The sequence below is a fragment of the Balaenoptera borealis genome (genome assembly GCF_965194805.1).
Source record: "Balaenoptera borealis genome assembly, chromosome: 9".
NCBI lineage: Eukaryota > Metazoa > Chordata > Mammalia > Artiodactyla > Balaenopteridae > Balaenoptera > Balaenoptera borealis.
The window spans coordinates 38647813-38663486 of NC_138873.1; the positions used below are offsets into that span (position 1 = coordinate 38647813).

A 15674-nucleotide genomic window follows, 5' to 3' on the forward strand; every position below is an offset into this window, starting at 1 on the left:
CAGAATGGCCTTTTGAACCTAATCCTGAAGAAGATTCTAACTCGTGTCTGATCCTCCTGTATGAGTTCTAGAATCTCTCTTTTATTCCTCTGAGTAGCCAGTGGATATCTGTGTAATATAAACACACACACACATACACACATACACACACACACACATACACACACACCTCTAAAGGAAAAATATTATTCTCAATGACAGATTTAAGGCCTTTTTCAATCACAATAGATGTAACATTTCATATAAATTTTTAATTTAGAAAATTTCATCCCATTTCTATATTCAAATTAATCCCTATCAGGAGTAAGAAATTATTTCTTAAGGATGATTCCCTTAGCACATGCAAAGACTACTCTAAATCTTTGGCATTTTACTTACTTTATCAGGCTGAATTATACAAGGCCCCAATCTTCTCCATCGCTTGCGTTTGTTTAAATAGGAGGGAGGAAGCAGAATGGTATTGGCAGGGGAGAATTTTGAGGGTTTCTTTTAATTAACTTGTAGAAGATTTAACCCTGTAGATGACCTGAAAAGGTCATTTGCCCACCCCTAGGACCAGACAAGTACTGTCTAAAACTAGTATAATGTGAGCCACATATGTATTTAAAATTTTTTGAGTAGCCACATTAAAAAAATGTAAAAAGAAAAATATGAAATTAATTTTAATAACATGTCTTATTTAACCCCAAATATCAGTCAGGGCTCAACCAAAGAAGCAAAAGTAGGAAATTATGCAGACATATTTATATATTAAGACATTTAGTACAAGGAATTGGCCTGTGTGATTGTGGGGACTGGCTGAGCAAATGAGAAGCCATAGGACAGGCAGTCAAGAAGTGAAGATCATGGGCAAGCTGGAGCCCACGGGCATGGACCAACGGTGTCATCCACCCAAAGAATTTCTTCCCTCTCCCAGGAAACCTCAAACTTGTTTCTGAGACCTTCCAGTGGAATCAGACAAGCCCACGCAGATGCTCCAGAACCACCTTATTTAAAGCTAATAAACTAGGCATTTTAATTACATATGCAAAATACCTTCACAGCAACTTCTAGATTAGTGTTCATTTGAATGATTTGGGGTAGTAGCCTAGCCAAGTTGACACATAAATAAAACCATCACACTCAATATGTCCAAAATAATATCATTCTGATATGTAATTAATATAAAAATTATTAGAGATATTTTACCTTCTTTTTAATATTAAGTCATCATAATTCATTAGGTACTTACACTTATAGCACATCTCAATTTGGACTAACCATATATCATGTCTTTAATATGTACACATGTCTAATGGACACTGCATTGGACAGTGTAGGTCTAGACAGTGACAAAGAGTGATTGGACTGGCGCTCTAAAGATACAAGTTCCCAACAGGAGTCATTTCACAATATCTAAAGACATTTTTTATAGTCATGACTTGGGGTGGGGATGGGGGCTAGAAGCATCTAGTAAATAGGGATGCTGCTAAATACTCTACAGGGCACAGAGCAGCCCCACTCCACCTCCAAGTAACAGTTTCCCCGATCTAAAAAGTCAGTAATGCTAAGATGAAGAACCATGCTTTGGAGTAGGATTTGGAGACATAGGGAGGAGATTAATAATAATAATAATGAGGAGGAGGAGGAGAGAAGCAGGAAGATGGATGTTTCCTAAGCCCTTGGGATATCTTTCCTTGTACCTTGAAGCCTTTTTTTCACAAATGTAATTGAATATCTTAACTCTTTTGTATCTCCATTGCCATTTTCAAGGTCAAGGATGGGATAAGGGTAGAGGAGTGGCCTTATAAATAGTATGACTGATTAATGGGGAAAATGAGGGAAGGAAATCTTCACAGTGGTGATTATCTCTTTAACTGGTGAATGAAAGTCAGTAACTGTCTTTTCTGAAGATATTTAGGATTTTCCTATAGTTGGTCTTGAATTTAGACTTCTAGAAAAATTATAAAAATGCAAATTCAAATCTACAAATGGAGAATTTAGAATATGTACAGTAATTAGCACCATCTCAGACCATCTGTGGAATAAAGTTGTGATAAATAAATAAGTAAAACTCATTAGCATTTTTCTAAGAAAAACCATGATATTTAAGATTAAGTCACTTTTCAGAGGTAGTAATCATATTTGTAAACTCTAATCTCAAATTTAGTTCTATCCAAATTAACTGCAAATTCAGAATTAACTTTATTTTCTAAGCCTTGGCAATGTATGTTTACTGAAACTAGCAGCAAACTGAATATATTTGTTAAAACCTGATATTTAGAAAAAATGTAACAACTAACATTCTATGAAATGTGTCATATCTACATGCAGTAATTATTGGTTAAATGCAATGCCAAATTCTGATTATAAACATAGCTTAGAGTCAATACTTCTGAGATATATTTCCTATTAGATAGTTGTTACAGTTCATTTCACAAATTCTTAATTTAATATGTAAAAACTAAATCTTCCTAAATCTAAATGACATTTTTTACTAAGGAGTCTTAATATGCATTGAGAGTAATTGAAATAAAACATAATTATAATTTGTGATCAGATTTAGCACTGAAAACAGTGGCAACATTTATTGATTTAAGTTGATAAGCTTTTTCAATAACTAAAATTTAGGTAACTCCAATTTTTTCCTTATTTCAATAAATGAGGGATTTATGTGGCAGTATGTTACAATGACTCTTTCCTTTTAGATACCTTTAAATTTGTTGGCTAAAATAATTTAGACTTCATGCTGGAATTATAATGTTTCGGTCATAGCTATGATTTATATTTTGCACATTTTCAAAAAGAGTTTTTAAAAGTATATCCTATTTTTTCCTAGAAATACACAAAGAAAAGACTGAAAAGCAGGAGAAAACTGAAAGGAAAATACAAACTAAAGGTAAGTGTTAAATTTTGTGTTTATTCTTATTTTTGTTCAGGATATATATTTTGTATATTTACATGAGAAAACGGAAAGTTTTCATCTTTAGTGCTCTTTTGCTTTAATTGTTGATAGTGTTTAAGTAAGTTTACCTATAAGTAAACCCCAGGTATAAATATATAATATTTAACTACTGGAATCAAAATAACTTCAAAATGTGTTACAATCTTTCAGTTATTTATTGATGCAGTTGGCTTTTGCTTACTGAGATAGTACCACAAACGTATTTTTTGACTTATTAGCAAACATTTTTCTTTCTTTAATCCGTTAATATAATAGATCAGAGTTCAATTTTTTTTAACTTGAATTTTTTTTATGCCATGCTATACCTTTAAAATCTTTGTCATAGAAATGCAGTCATTATACTATCTCACTGAAGACTGCTATGGCCCCAGAGCTTGCTTACACAGCCTCAAGGGGTAGATGGGCAATGACAACATGATGATTAATAGCCTTTTCAACTCAACTAAATCTAGTAACTGAAATCTTGCATTAGAGGGATATTACTAATGGCCAGCAGTGTCTTGCTCATCTTACAAGCGTCACTTTTCTAGGAGTGACCCATGTAGTCACAAAACTTAAAAAGAAAACTTACAGGAAGCACAAACATTCAATAGGACATGTTTCTAAATATGCCCAAGTTTCCCCAATGGTCGGTCTCACATGATACTGGGTGAGTTAAGGCAAAAATAAAAACCTCATTATTCCTGTATTTGTGTGATACAGCTGAAAATGAAAGAATTTTCCTAGGATAAAAATTGAATGTTGTCTAATATTTATTATGTCAAAAACTGACTAGTACAAAATTACCTGCACAGACATCAAAGTTGCAAGTAATAGTTTCAAATAATAGAAGTTCTAATTAACCTGAAATTATACCAATATGTGAATCTACATTAAAATACCATGTTTTCTTTTTTAATATACTTCATGAACTTCCTTTTTGTGAAGAGCTCAAATCATTCTGCAAATATTATGTCTTCAATCCTAATGTTTGAATTAGTTCCAGATTGGTCAGCCAATCCTTACACAACCAGGGACAATGAAGTTTACTCAACTGAAACCTATTTATATTTGTACTTAGGGAACTAATGTCTTATTTCTGTTCCCTTTCCCTTTTTTCGTTCTTAATTCCTTTGGTCAGGGAAATTGGACACAGCTCTTGGGTACGGATTGACTAAGCTAGCCATCACTGAACTGGTTATGTGTTTCTATCTGCTGGAGGTTAAACAGAAATTCAACTGGTTGCACATGACTGGGGAGTCTGCTGTTTTATCTTGCAGACTGTACTACTAATTTAATAGCAATGCTGCTGGAGTGGATGTTGTGATGCAGATGGTACCATTTGCGTTTTGGACTTGGCTCTATTAGAATCCTGCTGTTAAAGACTGAGCAGTGGGCTGTAGAGTGGATTTATTAAACTAGTGAGTCTTGCATAATTAAAACAGTGAATTTGGCTGAAGTTTAAAATAAATTCCTCAAAGGCTGAGCTAGAGATTAGTACCTGAATATATTTCCTGAATAGATCAAATATAGTTTGGGAAAGTGAATGTTTCTGAAGAAAGAGAAAATGGAGCTTCAGCTGTTCAACAGTGAAATGGGCTTCAGAGATACTTTTTTCCACAATTTTTTGTGTGAATATGAACAAAAGAGTTCATTTTACTGCTTTGTTTCCTCATCCAGGTAGAATAGAATAATGCCTGCTTTCTATTCCCAAGTAGTTCAGTGAAAATAAATGTGGTTTTATAGCTGTTCCTATGTCTAGATAAATACATGTTTTCTCTATGCCACATTCTGTCAGTTATGGTTATATATGATGGATAGTTAGGAATTTAAATTGTTATCAAAGCATTTTGAACTCTTATAAGAAAAGATACACTATATCCAAGGTAATAGTAGCCCGAAATGATTATAGACAAGCCAGCAAATATCAGAGTATAAAGAGATCTATTATGCAGAAGCTGATGTATTAACTTCTATTGCACAAAATGTTTTCATCCTTCCGTATTCTTTGTCCTGAAAATTAACATCACGATTCACCCAAGTTATTCAAGCTAAAAAGCTAGGAGTCATTTTGGCCAGTAGTGGTACTCAATCCTGACTGGACTTTAGAATCATCTGGATAGGTTTAAAAATATATATTCATGTGCAGACTGCATCCTGGTTCCATTAATGTTTGGGAGGTGAGGCTAGAATTCAAGTCAACCTCTTCAGATGAGTAGCCATCTCATTAATATTCTCAGTTAAACACCTAGCCTAGAGTTCAAGTATATCCCACAGAGGTTCTCTTTGACCAACCAGTATGTTAACATAACTTATACCTGGATGTCTTTAGGTGGGACCTGCACCAATCTCCTCCACTCTCATCACTACTGGAGTAGACCTTGATTTATCTGCTTTATCTCTGAAGGCATTTGAGTTACAATCCCTGCCACAGACTTGTTGGTCTCTTTCAATACCAAAGTCCAATCCTGCATGGCCCTTTGTCATCCTCTCTCTTAATTATAATTTAATCTATTCTCACCTCTCCTCTCCCATTACTATCCCCTCTACAGTCATCTCCCAATTAGGTTACGACAGTTACTTCTTAACTGATTTCCCTGCATTGACCCCTGAAAGCCATGCTAATCATGCTCAGGGCTTAAATCCATTTGTTGTCGTCACAGTGCTTTAGAGGTAAAAGCCACACTGTCATGACATAAAAGACCCTCATCATATGATCACTGATAGATAGCCAGTGATCAGCTTTGTCCACTTTACCACTTACCTTCCCTACTCCGCAACCTCCTCATCAACCCCTTCCATTCCCAACTCTCCCCCTGCTCCCCTCACCACCTCACTCCATATCCCACCAACACCTCCCATGCCACAGGCAGGATGAACTTTTGGGCAGTTCCTAAGCCAGCACTGCTGCTGTCTCATAACTCTGTGCTTTTATATACCTGTTCTCTCTGACTATCGGCCACTTGGCAGGCTTCTGCTCATTTCTTTGATTCTCAGATGGAACATCAGTTCTTTCAATAGGCCTCCTTTGCCGTCCCTCACTCTGTGGGCATTCAGGTACTTCCTCCATGCTACAGTTACATCCTTGCTTTCAGCCTTTAAAGCATTTTGACACAAAATTTTAATTGCAAGTATATTGATCTAGCTCACTGAGGGCAGGAACTGTGTTTGTCTTTTTATATGTTCTAGGTTGGTGTTGACATTTACGATTGTGTGTTTCCTTATTTGTGAACAAAGAGATTCAGGCTCAGTGGTCTCTCAGCTTCCTATCAGCTCTGAATTTGTGTCCTTATATTAAATTAAAAATCATTCTAATATCTAGCAAAGTGCCAAACAGAAGAAACACACTCAATGCATGTTGAAATAATTAATGAATTAATTAATAAAGCATTTGTTTTCTCTATTTTGTTAATATTTACTTGATTTCTATGGAGAACTTTTCCTTGACAGTCTGTGTTTATTTTCAAGTGTATATAATTATGCGGCTTTAATTGGGCCATTGTAATGTCAAATTTATTTGGTCAGAGGCAATTGAAGAATTTGACAGTGAGCTCCATATTAAAACAAAAACTATCTGTAACATGTAATCAGAAACACCCACAATAAATGTATAATAGTAGAGGTTAAAGTAATACAGATTAATTTGGACAATTTGGAAAGTGCAAAAAAAGAAAGATACAAGCAAAACTCAGTTCTCCAGAGAAAAATAGTAATTTATTTTTTTACTTTCCTCTGCTTTTTCCCTCCCTGTGGTTACTCTTTTATTGCATATTGTCTTGTTTCTTTTTCAATTGCAAATTTTATTGTTGGTTTCAGACACCGTTTAGGCTTCTATTTAACAATTAAACATGTCAGTATACTCACAGAACAGAGTAAACCAGAAAAGACTAGAACCTGGTGATAAACATATAACTAGATGAGAGAATTTTGTCTCTCTAGGACGACTCCTAGACACAAGGAGGGCCTTTTAGGCATTCAGAGCAATAGGTGTCTGCTACATCCACCTGGGTTATCAGGTGTTTCGCTGAAGAACTGACCTCAGGCATAGTGAGGAAGTTTACACGGCAGAGCGTGTGCTGATGAATGGCATGTAGTTAACATCTGAGCGGGCCAGTTGGTGGGAATGGGGGAGTGTCCTGGCAGACAGATGGTGTAAATAGAAAAACTTTCTATAGCTGTTAGGCAATAATACACGTTAATTTATTTATTGCACTTACTTTGTGCCAAACACCATACTGGGAACTAAGAATGCAAAGAACAGTAAGACGCAGTCCAATGAGAGATCTAAAAACGAAGTACACAGTCACGTCATCACGTGGTGGATACTCCACAAAGAGAGGTCCTGGACGAGAGATGCTGTTTGAGGAGACATCTGGCTGCCCTAGTCGCTGAGTAGGTCTGACCTCAGTTTTCTGGAAGGGCCTTAGTTTGGGATTTAGGTGTGCACTCTGGAACTTAAAATGGAAGATATGATAGCTAGGTCAGGGGTCAGTCCTCAAGGAACCAGGCGGGAACTTGGTTAAAGGAGCACAAGAAAAGCCCGGTGACTAGTGTTAGTGTTCGTTTCCTAGGTCTCTTGTAACAAAGTACCAAAAGCTGGGAGGCTTAAAATAACAGAAATGTATTGTCTCACAGTTAGAGAGGCTAGAAGTCCAGAGTCAAGGTTTTAGCAGGGTTGGTTCCTTCAGAGGGCTGTGAGGGAGAATCTGCAGGCTTTTCCCAGCTTCAGGGGCGTTTGTTGGCATTCACTGGCTTGTAGATGAATCACTCCAGTCTCTGCCTTTACCTTCAGATGGTGTTCTCCCTGCATCTCTGTCCCTTCTTGCTGTGCATATTTGTCTCTGTGTCCAAATTTCCCCTTTTCATAAGGACACCAGTCATATTGGATTAGGAGCCACCCTACTGACCTGATTGTAACTTGATTACCTCTTGTAAAGACCCTATTTCCAAATAAGATCACATTCTGAGGTACAGGAGGTTAGGACGTCGGCATATCTTTTCTCGCTAACGTAATTAAACCCATAACAGTATCACATGCACAAAGTCAGCGGAACGTTTTTAAAAAGGGTTAATAGAGAACAATCATCCTGATTGACTGGTTTAGGATCCTTTCTGAGAAACAATTATAGGACCGGAATCATAGGCTGGCAAGGCATAGGGCTGAAGATGAGACTCAAAAGCCAAAGAGGGCAGGATGTTAAAATGTATCTAAATATCCTGGAGCCTCTGTGAAAATGCTCTCAAAGCCCACAGGTTAATTTAGTCAGCCTGTGTTGCATAAATTTACTTTTGCCTTCTCTCAGCTGTACTTAATTGTCTCCTTAAAGTACAAAATGTATTTTATTCTCTTCTTTGGCTGCTGTGAATGATAAACCTGGAAAATGAGAACAGAAGGCCCTATACAAAGCTATGTATCTCCTCCTGCATAGCGATTGTTCACTTATGAGGAAATCATTATGGTTCTGACTATGGCCATGTAGCCCCAGGTGAAGGGGAAATTACCCATACAATTAAATCAGACTTGAAAGTAAAACTAATCCTTCAGAATTAAAAAAATCTATTTTGTGATTGAAAGCACAGGTATCAGATGAGCTTTGTAACTTTAGGTAATTTGCCTAATCTTCACTTTAATACATAAATAAATGTATTTTTATTATGAAAAAGAAGTGTGTGCATTATTGTAGGATAGATTGTAGATAACATGCTTGGAGAATCTAGTCAATACACTTCGGCTCATAAGAACAAGTCTGCACAGGATGTGGGATGGACAAGGCAGCATAATCTTGTGGGGAGAGTACTAGTTTAGCAACATAATAACTGTATTCTTCTTCTACTCTGCCATGGACACTTATGCGGCTGTATTTTCTTATCGATGGACAAAGAACTTAAGGTTAATTGATCTCTTAGGTTCCTATCATCTCTAAAATTGTGTACTTATATTAAAGTAAAACGGATAAATTCTTCCTTTAAGAAGAATGAATAATACAATCTTTGAGAAGTTTCTCTACTCAAGAATGCTTTTCTACTGAGTTCATCATTATCATATGAAGTGTGTAGATCATTTTGTCTTAGCACAGAATGGAAATTCGACAAATTGAAATTACAAAAAAAGAAAAAAGAAACACAGAGATATACACTAACCAAGAGTACATCTGGCATTCTTGTTTAGTGGTGGCTAAAGGAGAATTTTTTTTAATGGTTTAAAATGAATATGTATCTTGCTCTTTCATAAAAAATGATGAATTGAAACATGGGTGTATATGAATTTTATGAAACTGTTTAGAATGTTGACCTGTTTAAAATTTATAGACCACTTCAGGGCTAATACCTCTCTCAACAGCAGTGCCAGAAATCTGAGAAATAGAGAAATTAATTAAAAGAAAAATCAGCAAAATCTATTACAGGTAGCTGTGCTCCCCAAAGTCTTTTCTAATGCAAAGGTGTAGTTGTTACATGCTTATCTATCCAATTCCTTTTGCTTCAGACACTCAAGCTTAGTCCAGTCCAATAGCTCTGACGTCAAGTATGAGGTTCCAGAGTTTCACTTAATTAAATTTTCTTGCTAACCATCAATTGAAAAATAGAGTAGCCTATCCAAATCAGTACTTTAAAACTTTTGATGCCAAAACTTTTGAGTTTTGAACTCAGAGCAGAGAGATCTGCAAAGGATTCTGACAACCTGGCCCCTAATGCCTGCTGCTTGGCCCCTTGCGCGTGTTTTGCCTGTTCAGGGTCAGGCGCACTCTGAGCTCTGATACACTTCAGAAAAGGACACAGAGCCCGCCTGGGGGGTTGCCAGGGCCAAGAGCTGTGAAAGCACAGAGCACAGCTGGCGGAGTACTGGAGAGAGAACATATGGGGAGGGCGAGAGACGCGCTTCGGAGTTGAGCTGAGCTTAGTGTTCTGGCCAGGGGGAGGTCAGAGTCTGGGCAAGTGCGGGAGCAGCAGGGCCACGCCAGCTCAGATGCCAAACATCAGGGCCGTTCCAACTTGTGTATTCCATTTGTTTTTAATTATCTGCATGCCGAAGGGAATTTTGTTTTTTGTAAATAAGGATGACAAACAAATGAAGCTCTAGCAGGTGCAACAAGCTTATTTTGTCCTGAGCTAAAACTATCCTAGCTAAGATGTAACTTACCGAACAGAGCTGGTGAAGAGGAAGGTACTTTTTTCTTCTTTCATATGAAAACTTCTGTGAGTTCTAAGCAAAGAGATGCATGAGCAAATGTAATTGCTGCAGCAAATTATTTTTGTTTTAGAGGGATTATTAAGGCAGTTATTGATGGTGGCACTATTTTGATAAAAGCAATTTCAAAGCTTAGTGTTTGAGCTCAGTCTTGCCAAAGTTTGAAGTTTCCATCCAAGAAGCTTCAGTGGCTCCCTGCCATGTTGAACAGCTCCCTAGAGCATGTGGTTCCAGCTGCTTCACTAAGCAGTATTATGGTACCATTTCTGAGGAGGATAATGAAATTCCAGCATACAGCACTGTGTCTGTGAATCAAAACTTAGACTGCGAGGAACCGGATTTTTCCCCAGGGTAACAGGAATAAGGCATTAATATGCTAATTTGAGCCTGAATTCGGACCCCTTGCTCTTTTGATTTTGTATTAATTCTCCCATTTATACCCATGCACACGTCAATCGGAAAATCCTTTAGTGGAATGGACAACCAGCTGTCGGAGGTGGCTGAGGTCTGGTCCTTCACAGAGGCAGAGGCACAGATTAGGTTTTCTCCTGGGGGTCTTGCCAGTCAGGGTTTCGAAAGCACAGCTTATCTCATGCAAACTTCCTTTCCCCTAGAGAAACTTTAAAAGAGGCTTTGTTTTTGCCAAGATTTTCTTTTGCTTTTCAGCTTAATTAATAGTGATCCAAAGGAACCAAAATAAGCTATCTGTGGTCATGTGTGAGTGCTGATGTCCTACTCTTATTTTGTGAGATTTTTATATTGAACTTAGAAACTTAGAAAACCCAGATGAACCATTGAATGTGGAAAGGAAAAATAATGTCTAGATGATCTATGATTTTTTTTTCTCTTCTGTTTTTCACTGGGTTTTAATTATTTAAGAAATCTTAGCAAATTGTAAAATATTTAAGTGATTGGAAGCAAGCAGTGCGTATTATATCCATACAAATCATCGGTAAATAGAATTGTACTAGAAGATGAAAATAGCTCTTCTTATAATATTTTAGAATTTCCCTTGTTCAAGAATATCTATTAAGAGTCCACTGGGAGTCAGACACCATGTGATGAGCCAGGATACAAAAATAAAATAATACGGCATAGCCTCTAAAGAGAGTTCACCTTCTTGGGAGTCAGATTTATGAACAATTGCTGTATTATTACTTAATTGATAAGATAGAATTATGCACATGGTGCAGTTGGCATATGGAATAAGTAGAGATCAACCAACCCTCTGCAGAGGAAGAGGCATTTGAGCCAGGACTGAAAGGGTACATGGAACAGAGGAAATGTGGGTGTGGGAAATCTAAGTGAAGGCACAAGCAGACAGAGATGCAAAGGTATTAGGAGGGCATGTGGCATGTTTATGGAACTCCAAACATTTTGTTATAACTGGAATGTAAAGTTCAAGGGGAAATTCCTGGTAGGTAAGATTGAAAAAATAAAATAAAATTAAAAAAAAAAAAAAAGATTGGATTGATAAACAAATGTCAGATCAGTAAAACAATGAAGTATTTTTATATTTGATATAGCACCTACCATGTGACAGATAACCATGCTAAGCAATGAGGGAGATACTAGCACTTGTATCAGATCAATGGTACGATCAGATTTTCATGTTAGAAAGGCTACTCTGAGACTCAGAAAAATCAAAATCTAAGTGTTCAAGACACTATTCAGGATATTAGTGTAATCATATTTATAATAATAATATGCCCAAGAAGGACATCATAGTCCCGCTTTTGAAATTGTCTCTTTCCCCTTTCTCCTTCCTACTCCCCTACTAGGTTACTTTCTTCTCATCTTTCACATTCTTAAATATCATTTCTACCAACGGACCTTCCGCAAGCACACAGACTAGATTAGGTCTCATTTTATTCATTGATATGCTACCCTGAATATTTTGTTCACAGCAATTACTCTAACTGCAATTAACAACCTTTGGGATTATTTGTTTAGTATCCATCATCCATTAGCTTGTTGACACCATAATGATAGGGATGAAGTCTGTCTTGCCTAGCCAAGTCTTTAGCACATAGCTGGTGCTCTTTCTATATTTTCATGTACATAAATGATAAGTAGGGAATGTAATATTGGATAGAAGAAGACGGGTAAAAGGAATATTTAATAGGTAGGATCGCAAAAGCTTGGCAAGTGGACAAAAATGAAAAATAAAAGGTGAATCCTGGATGAGTCCCAAGTTTCTAGTTTGGATAATTGGAGGTGCCATTAATAAGAGTTATGACTGAATTATGGGGGAAGATTATAACTTAAATTTGAGCCCTACTATATTAATTAATTGAATCATAGCTCATATTGAATTAAATTTTGTTTTCTTTGAAAGGGTTTGGTGTCATCCTAGTCTCATTCCAGTATATTTTCAAAACCTATTTGCATGGAAATTTCCTGTAGAAGATTAACATATACTATCTAGATTGAGTGTTCTTTGCCTCAGGTTCAGAAGATTATCTCTGTATTTTTGTCTTCACAGTTTTGGTGTTCCTCCAGTATTGAGCTGGGCTTCTTTGGCAGATAGCATAATACATTTTTAAAATTTTCCAATTCATTAAATTGAAGTTAAAAATTTGGAAAAGTTGAGGGGTAGTCTTTGCAATCAGACCTGGTTTTGGTATGAGTTGTCCTTGGTTACAAAATAAAAATAGAAATTTAAAATATCTATAATTATTTTAACATTTAAACCTGTGTAAAACCTCATGCTACTTAAAGAAAGATTCCCAAAGGCAGTAGATAAGTTTTTGACATCAAAGACTGCCATGCAATCATCGCATCTTTTATTCTTTTTATTTAAATAAAAAATATTGTCTGTTCCTTTCCAGTTACACACAAAGAGAAAGAAAAAGACAAAGAAAAAGGAAAACCTGAAAAGAAAGGTATGGAGTTATTCTTATTGTGGTTTTTACTCATTGGTCTGTCACCGTTTGACCGTTTCTTCTTTATGTCCGAATTTAGATGACCATGAATTAATTTTTTAAAATTATATTATGATAATTTTCCTTAGAATTGAATGTGAAAAGAACAATTTCTTGGTTGAAGGAAATAAAATACTTAAGACTCTCAAACTGTTACCAATTTACTTTCTGGAAATGTATCAATTTTTCCCCTGGCAATTCTGAGATTGCTTTAGCCAACAATGAGGATATTATTTCAGAAAATAATTGCCAATTTGATAGGTAAGGAAGTGTACTTCATTACTTTAACTTGCATTCTGTGATTATATATTATACTGGACTTAAAACTTTTTTAGTTTTTATTTGTTTAGAATAAACAATGCACACTCATTGTTTAACACATAAAGGTACCTTGCAAAAAGCTTTCTCCTACCTTGCCCACACCCTCTGATCCCATTCCTCTTCTACCCACACATACACACAGTAAACCGCTTTTATGAGCTCTGTGTGCATCTTTTCAGAAATTCATTATGCATTTAGAAGACAATATACATTATTGTCTCTCCCTATTTTTACACAAAATTTAGTCCTATGTTCTGTCTTTATAACAATATACCCTAGAGATCTTTCCATATCAGTAAATAGATATTTCCCTCATTCTTTTTAAAAAGCTGCATAGTATTTAAATAGAGATATTTTCTTCCACTGTATCTTTTAATTGCTTGTTGTTTGTAGATTGAAGGATCTGAATGCGATTTTTAGTGATACATATTTCTTGTATAACTCTTCACACTCACTGCCCATTTCTCCTGATGATACGTGTATGTGTCATTTGGGTATACATCACTGATCTGTTACGTTTACAAATATATTTCTTATATGGTTAGTTTTGTAGTTAATGTAAGGGTTTCTGTCTGTGTGAATAAACATGTGTGAGTGCATGTGTGTGATATATGTATGTGTTTAAGTTCTTGAATTTTTATGGGGCTAGATATGTTAATATTTTCTTTTGGTATTTCTGCTCTTGAGTCTTCATCCAAGGAGTAATTCAGTAATTACTAATATTCCTCAAGTTTAAAAAATTAGGCTCATATTTCACATTTAACTTTAATTCATCAAAAATCTATTTTAACATATGATGTAAAATAAAATTCTAACTTAATTTTTTTGCTCTTGTTTTAGAATGGATCACGTCTAGGATATTGAGGCTAAATTTCAGCTGATTTATGTATCCACAATACACATAGCCTACTGAGAAATTTTATTTTGTGAAACATTCCACTTAGCTAGAATGTTTTACAATGCTTAGGAATCAGATGAGTTGAAACATGCTTCATTCTTCCTTATTCTAAACTCACATTTGAAAATTTGAATTAAATAGTTGTTCTTTTATTAATGTTTACTTTGTGATAATATCCATGAATTTCAATACAGCCATCTTCTTTGTTCTAGAAACAGGTGTCCATTTCCTACCTGCTATTGACTTATATAGAATTATTGGCATCAGGTTCTGTGTACTCTGACTAAATGAAATAATCTGATATTTCTTGTTATTTCTTTCCATCTTTACAATGGCTAAATACTTTTCATTGAAAAATAATTGAGAATTTGTTGCCCCTAAATTATACATTTGAAGGAAATTTGTCCAAATTCAAAAGCAGAAACAAAACACTTGTGTCCTTTTATTTACTGTATACCAATTAAAGGAGTTTGCTTTTTATGAGATCAGTTATACTGTAGCCCAATGACCTTGAGTGAACTGTGCCCTCCTTCAGGGAATATTGTCCAAGCTGTTACTCATAACCCCAAATGGTAGTGGAGATGACTATGGGCCAGGCTGAGAGATGGAAAGGCTGAAACTCTGGAGGGGAAGGAAACTGCTCTCTTGGTAACTCTGCAGCTGCCATGATCTCATGGACTTCAACTGGACATAGTGCCCTAAGCTTTCTATGAGGCTTGCACCATCTCTCCATAATTCTGGGGAAACCATTCATAGACTGTATTTTAAAAGAATAATTATTTAAATACATATTTTAAGCACATCATTTTCCTTTCATAATACAAGTAAAACTGATTGGCATTAATATTTGTATTATATAGTTAGAGAAATGAAAATAATTAGGGCTCCAATTTTTTACTCTAATAATTTGGCTCTTTCCTTAACCCAGCTATTTTAATTAAAATCTCTTATCATTTAATTTTCCATAATTTCTTTAACTCTCATTATTCTCTAATAAATAGTATGTAAATGTTGAAATATGTATGGTGATTTGGGAAACTACTAAACCGCACAGTTTAATACATTTGAAATACGAGGATAACCTGCTCATGCTGTTGTACTTCTCAGAACTCCTTTACTTAAACCATTAAGAGACACAAGATTTTACTAGTCTGTGTAAGTAAAATAGAAGTTGATAAAATAAATTTATATTGTTTTATAAACAATTATTGATTATTGTTATTAATCTATTACATAAACAACTAGAAGGTATAATGTTTCAGGTATCATGTCAAGTACCATTCAGTTAAGAAGCTGCACTCAATCAGTAATCTTTGATGGTTACCTTGTAACCCATTAGTGGTTCTCAACCGTAGGTGCTTCCCTTAGGAAGTATTTGGAAAAATTTTGGTTGTTAAAACGTCATTGGAGTGGAGGGCATTT

The 15674-nt window shown here is 35.6% G+C and overlaps 1 protein-coding gene across 12 annotated transcripts in view; it reads left to right on the forward strand.

Moving 5' to 3' along the window:
* Nucleotides 1-15674, forward strand: part of TRDN (triadin) — a 370366-nt gene that overhangs the window by 99335 nt on the left and 255357 nt on the right. For all 12 annotated transcript variants that reach the window (XR_014248698.1, XM_082406161.1, XM_082406160.1 and 9 more), the window contains exons 5-6: nt 2819-2878; nt 12941-12994. Coding sequence is in view for 11 of the 12 variants with exons in the window: in XM_082406161.1 (XP_082262287.1) it covers nt 2819-2878; nt 12941-12994 (114 nt within the window). In the remaining variant the exon portion in view is untranslated. The remainder of the gene's footprint in view (nt 1-2818; nt 2879-12940; nt 12995-15674) is intronic.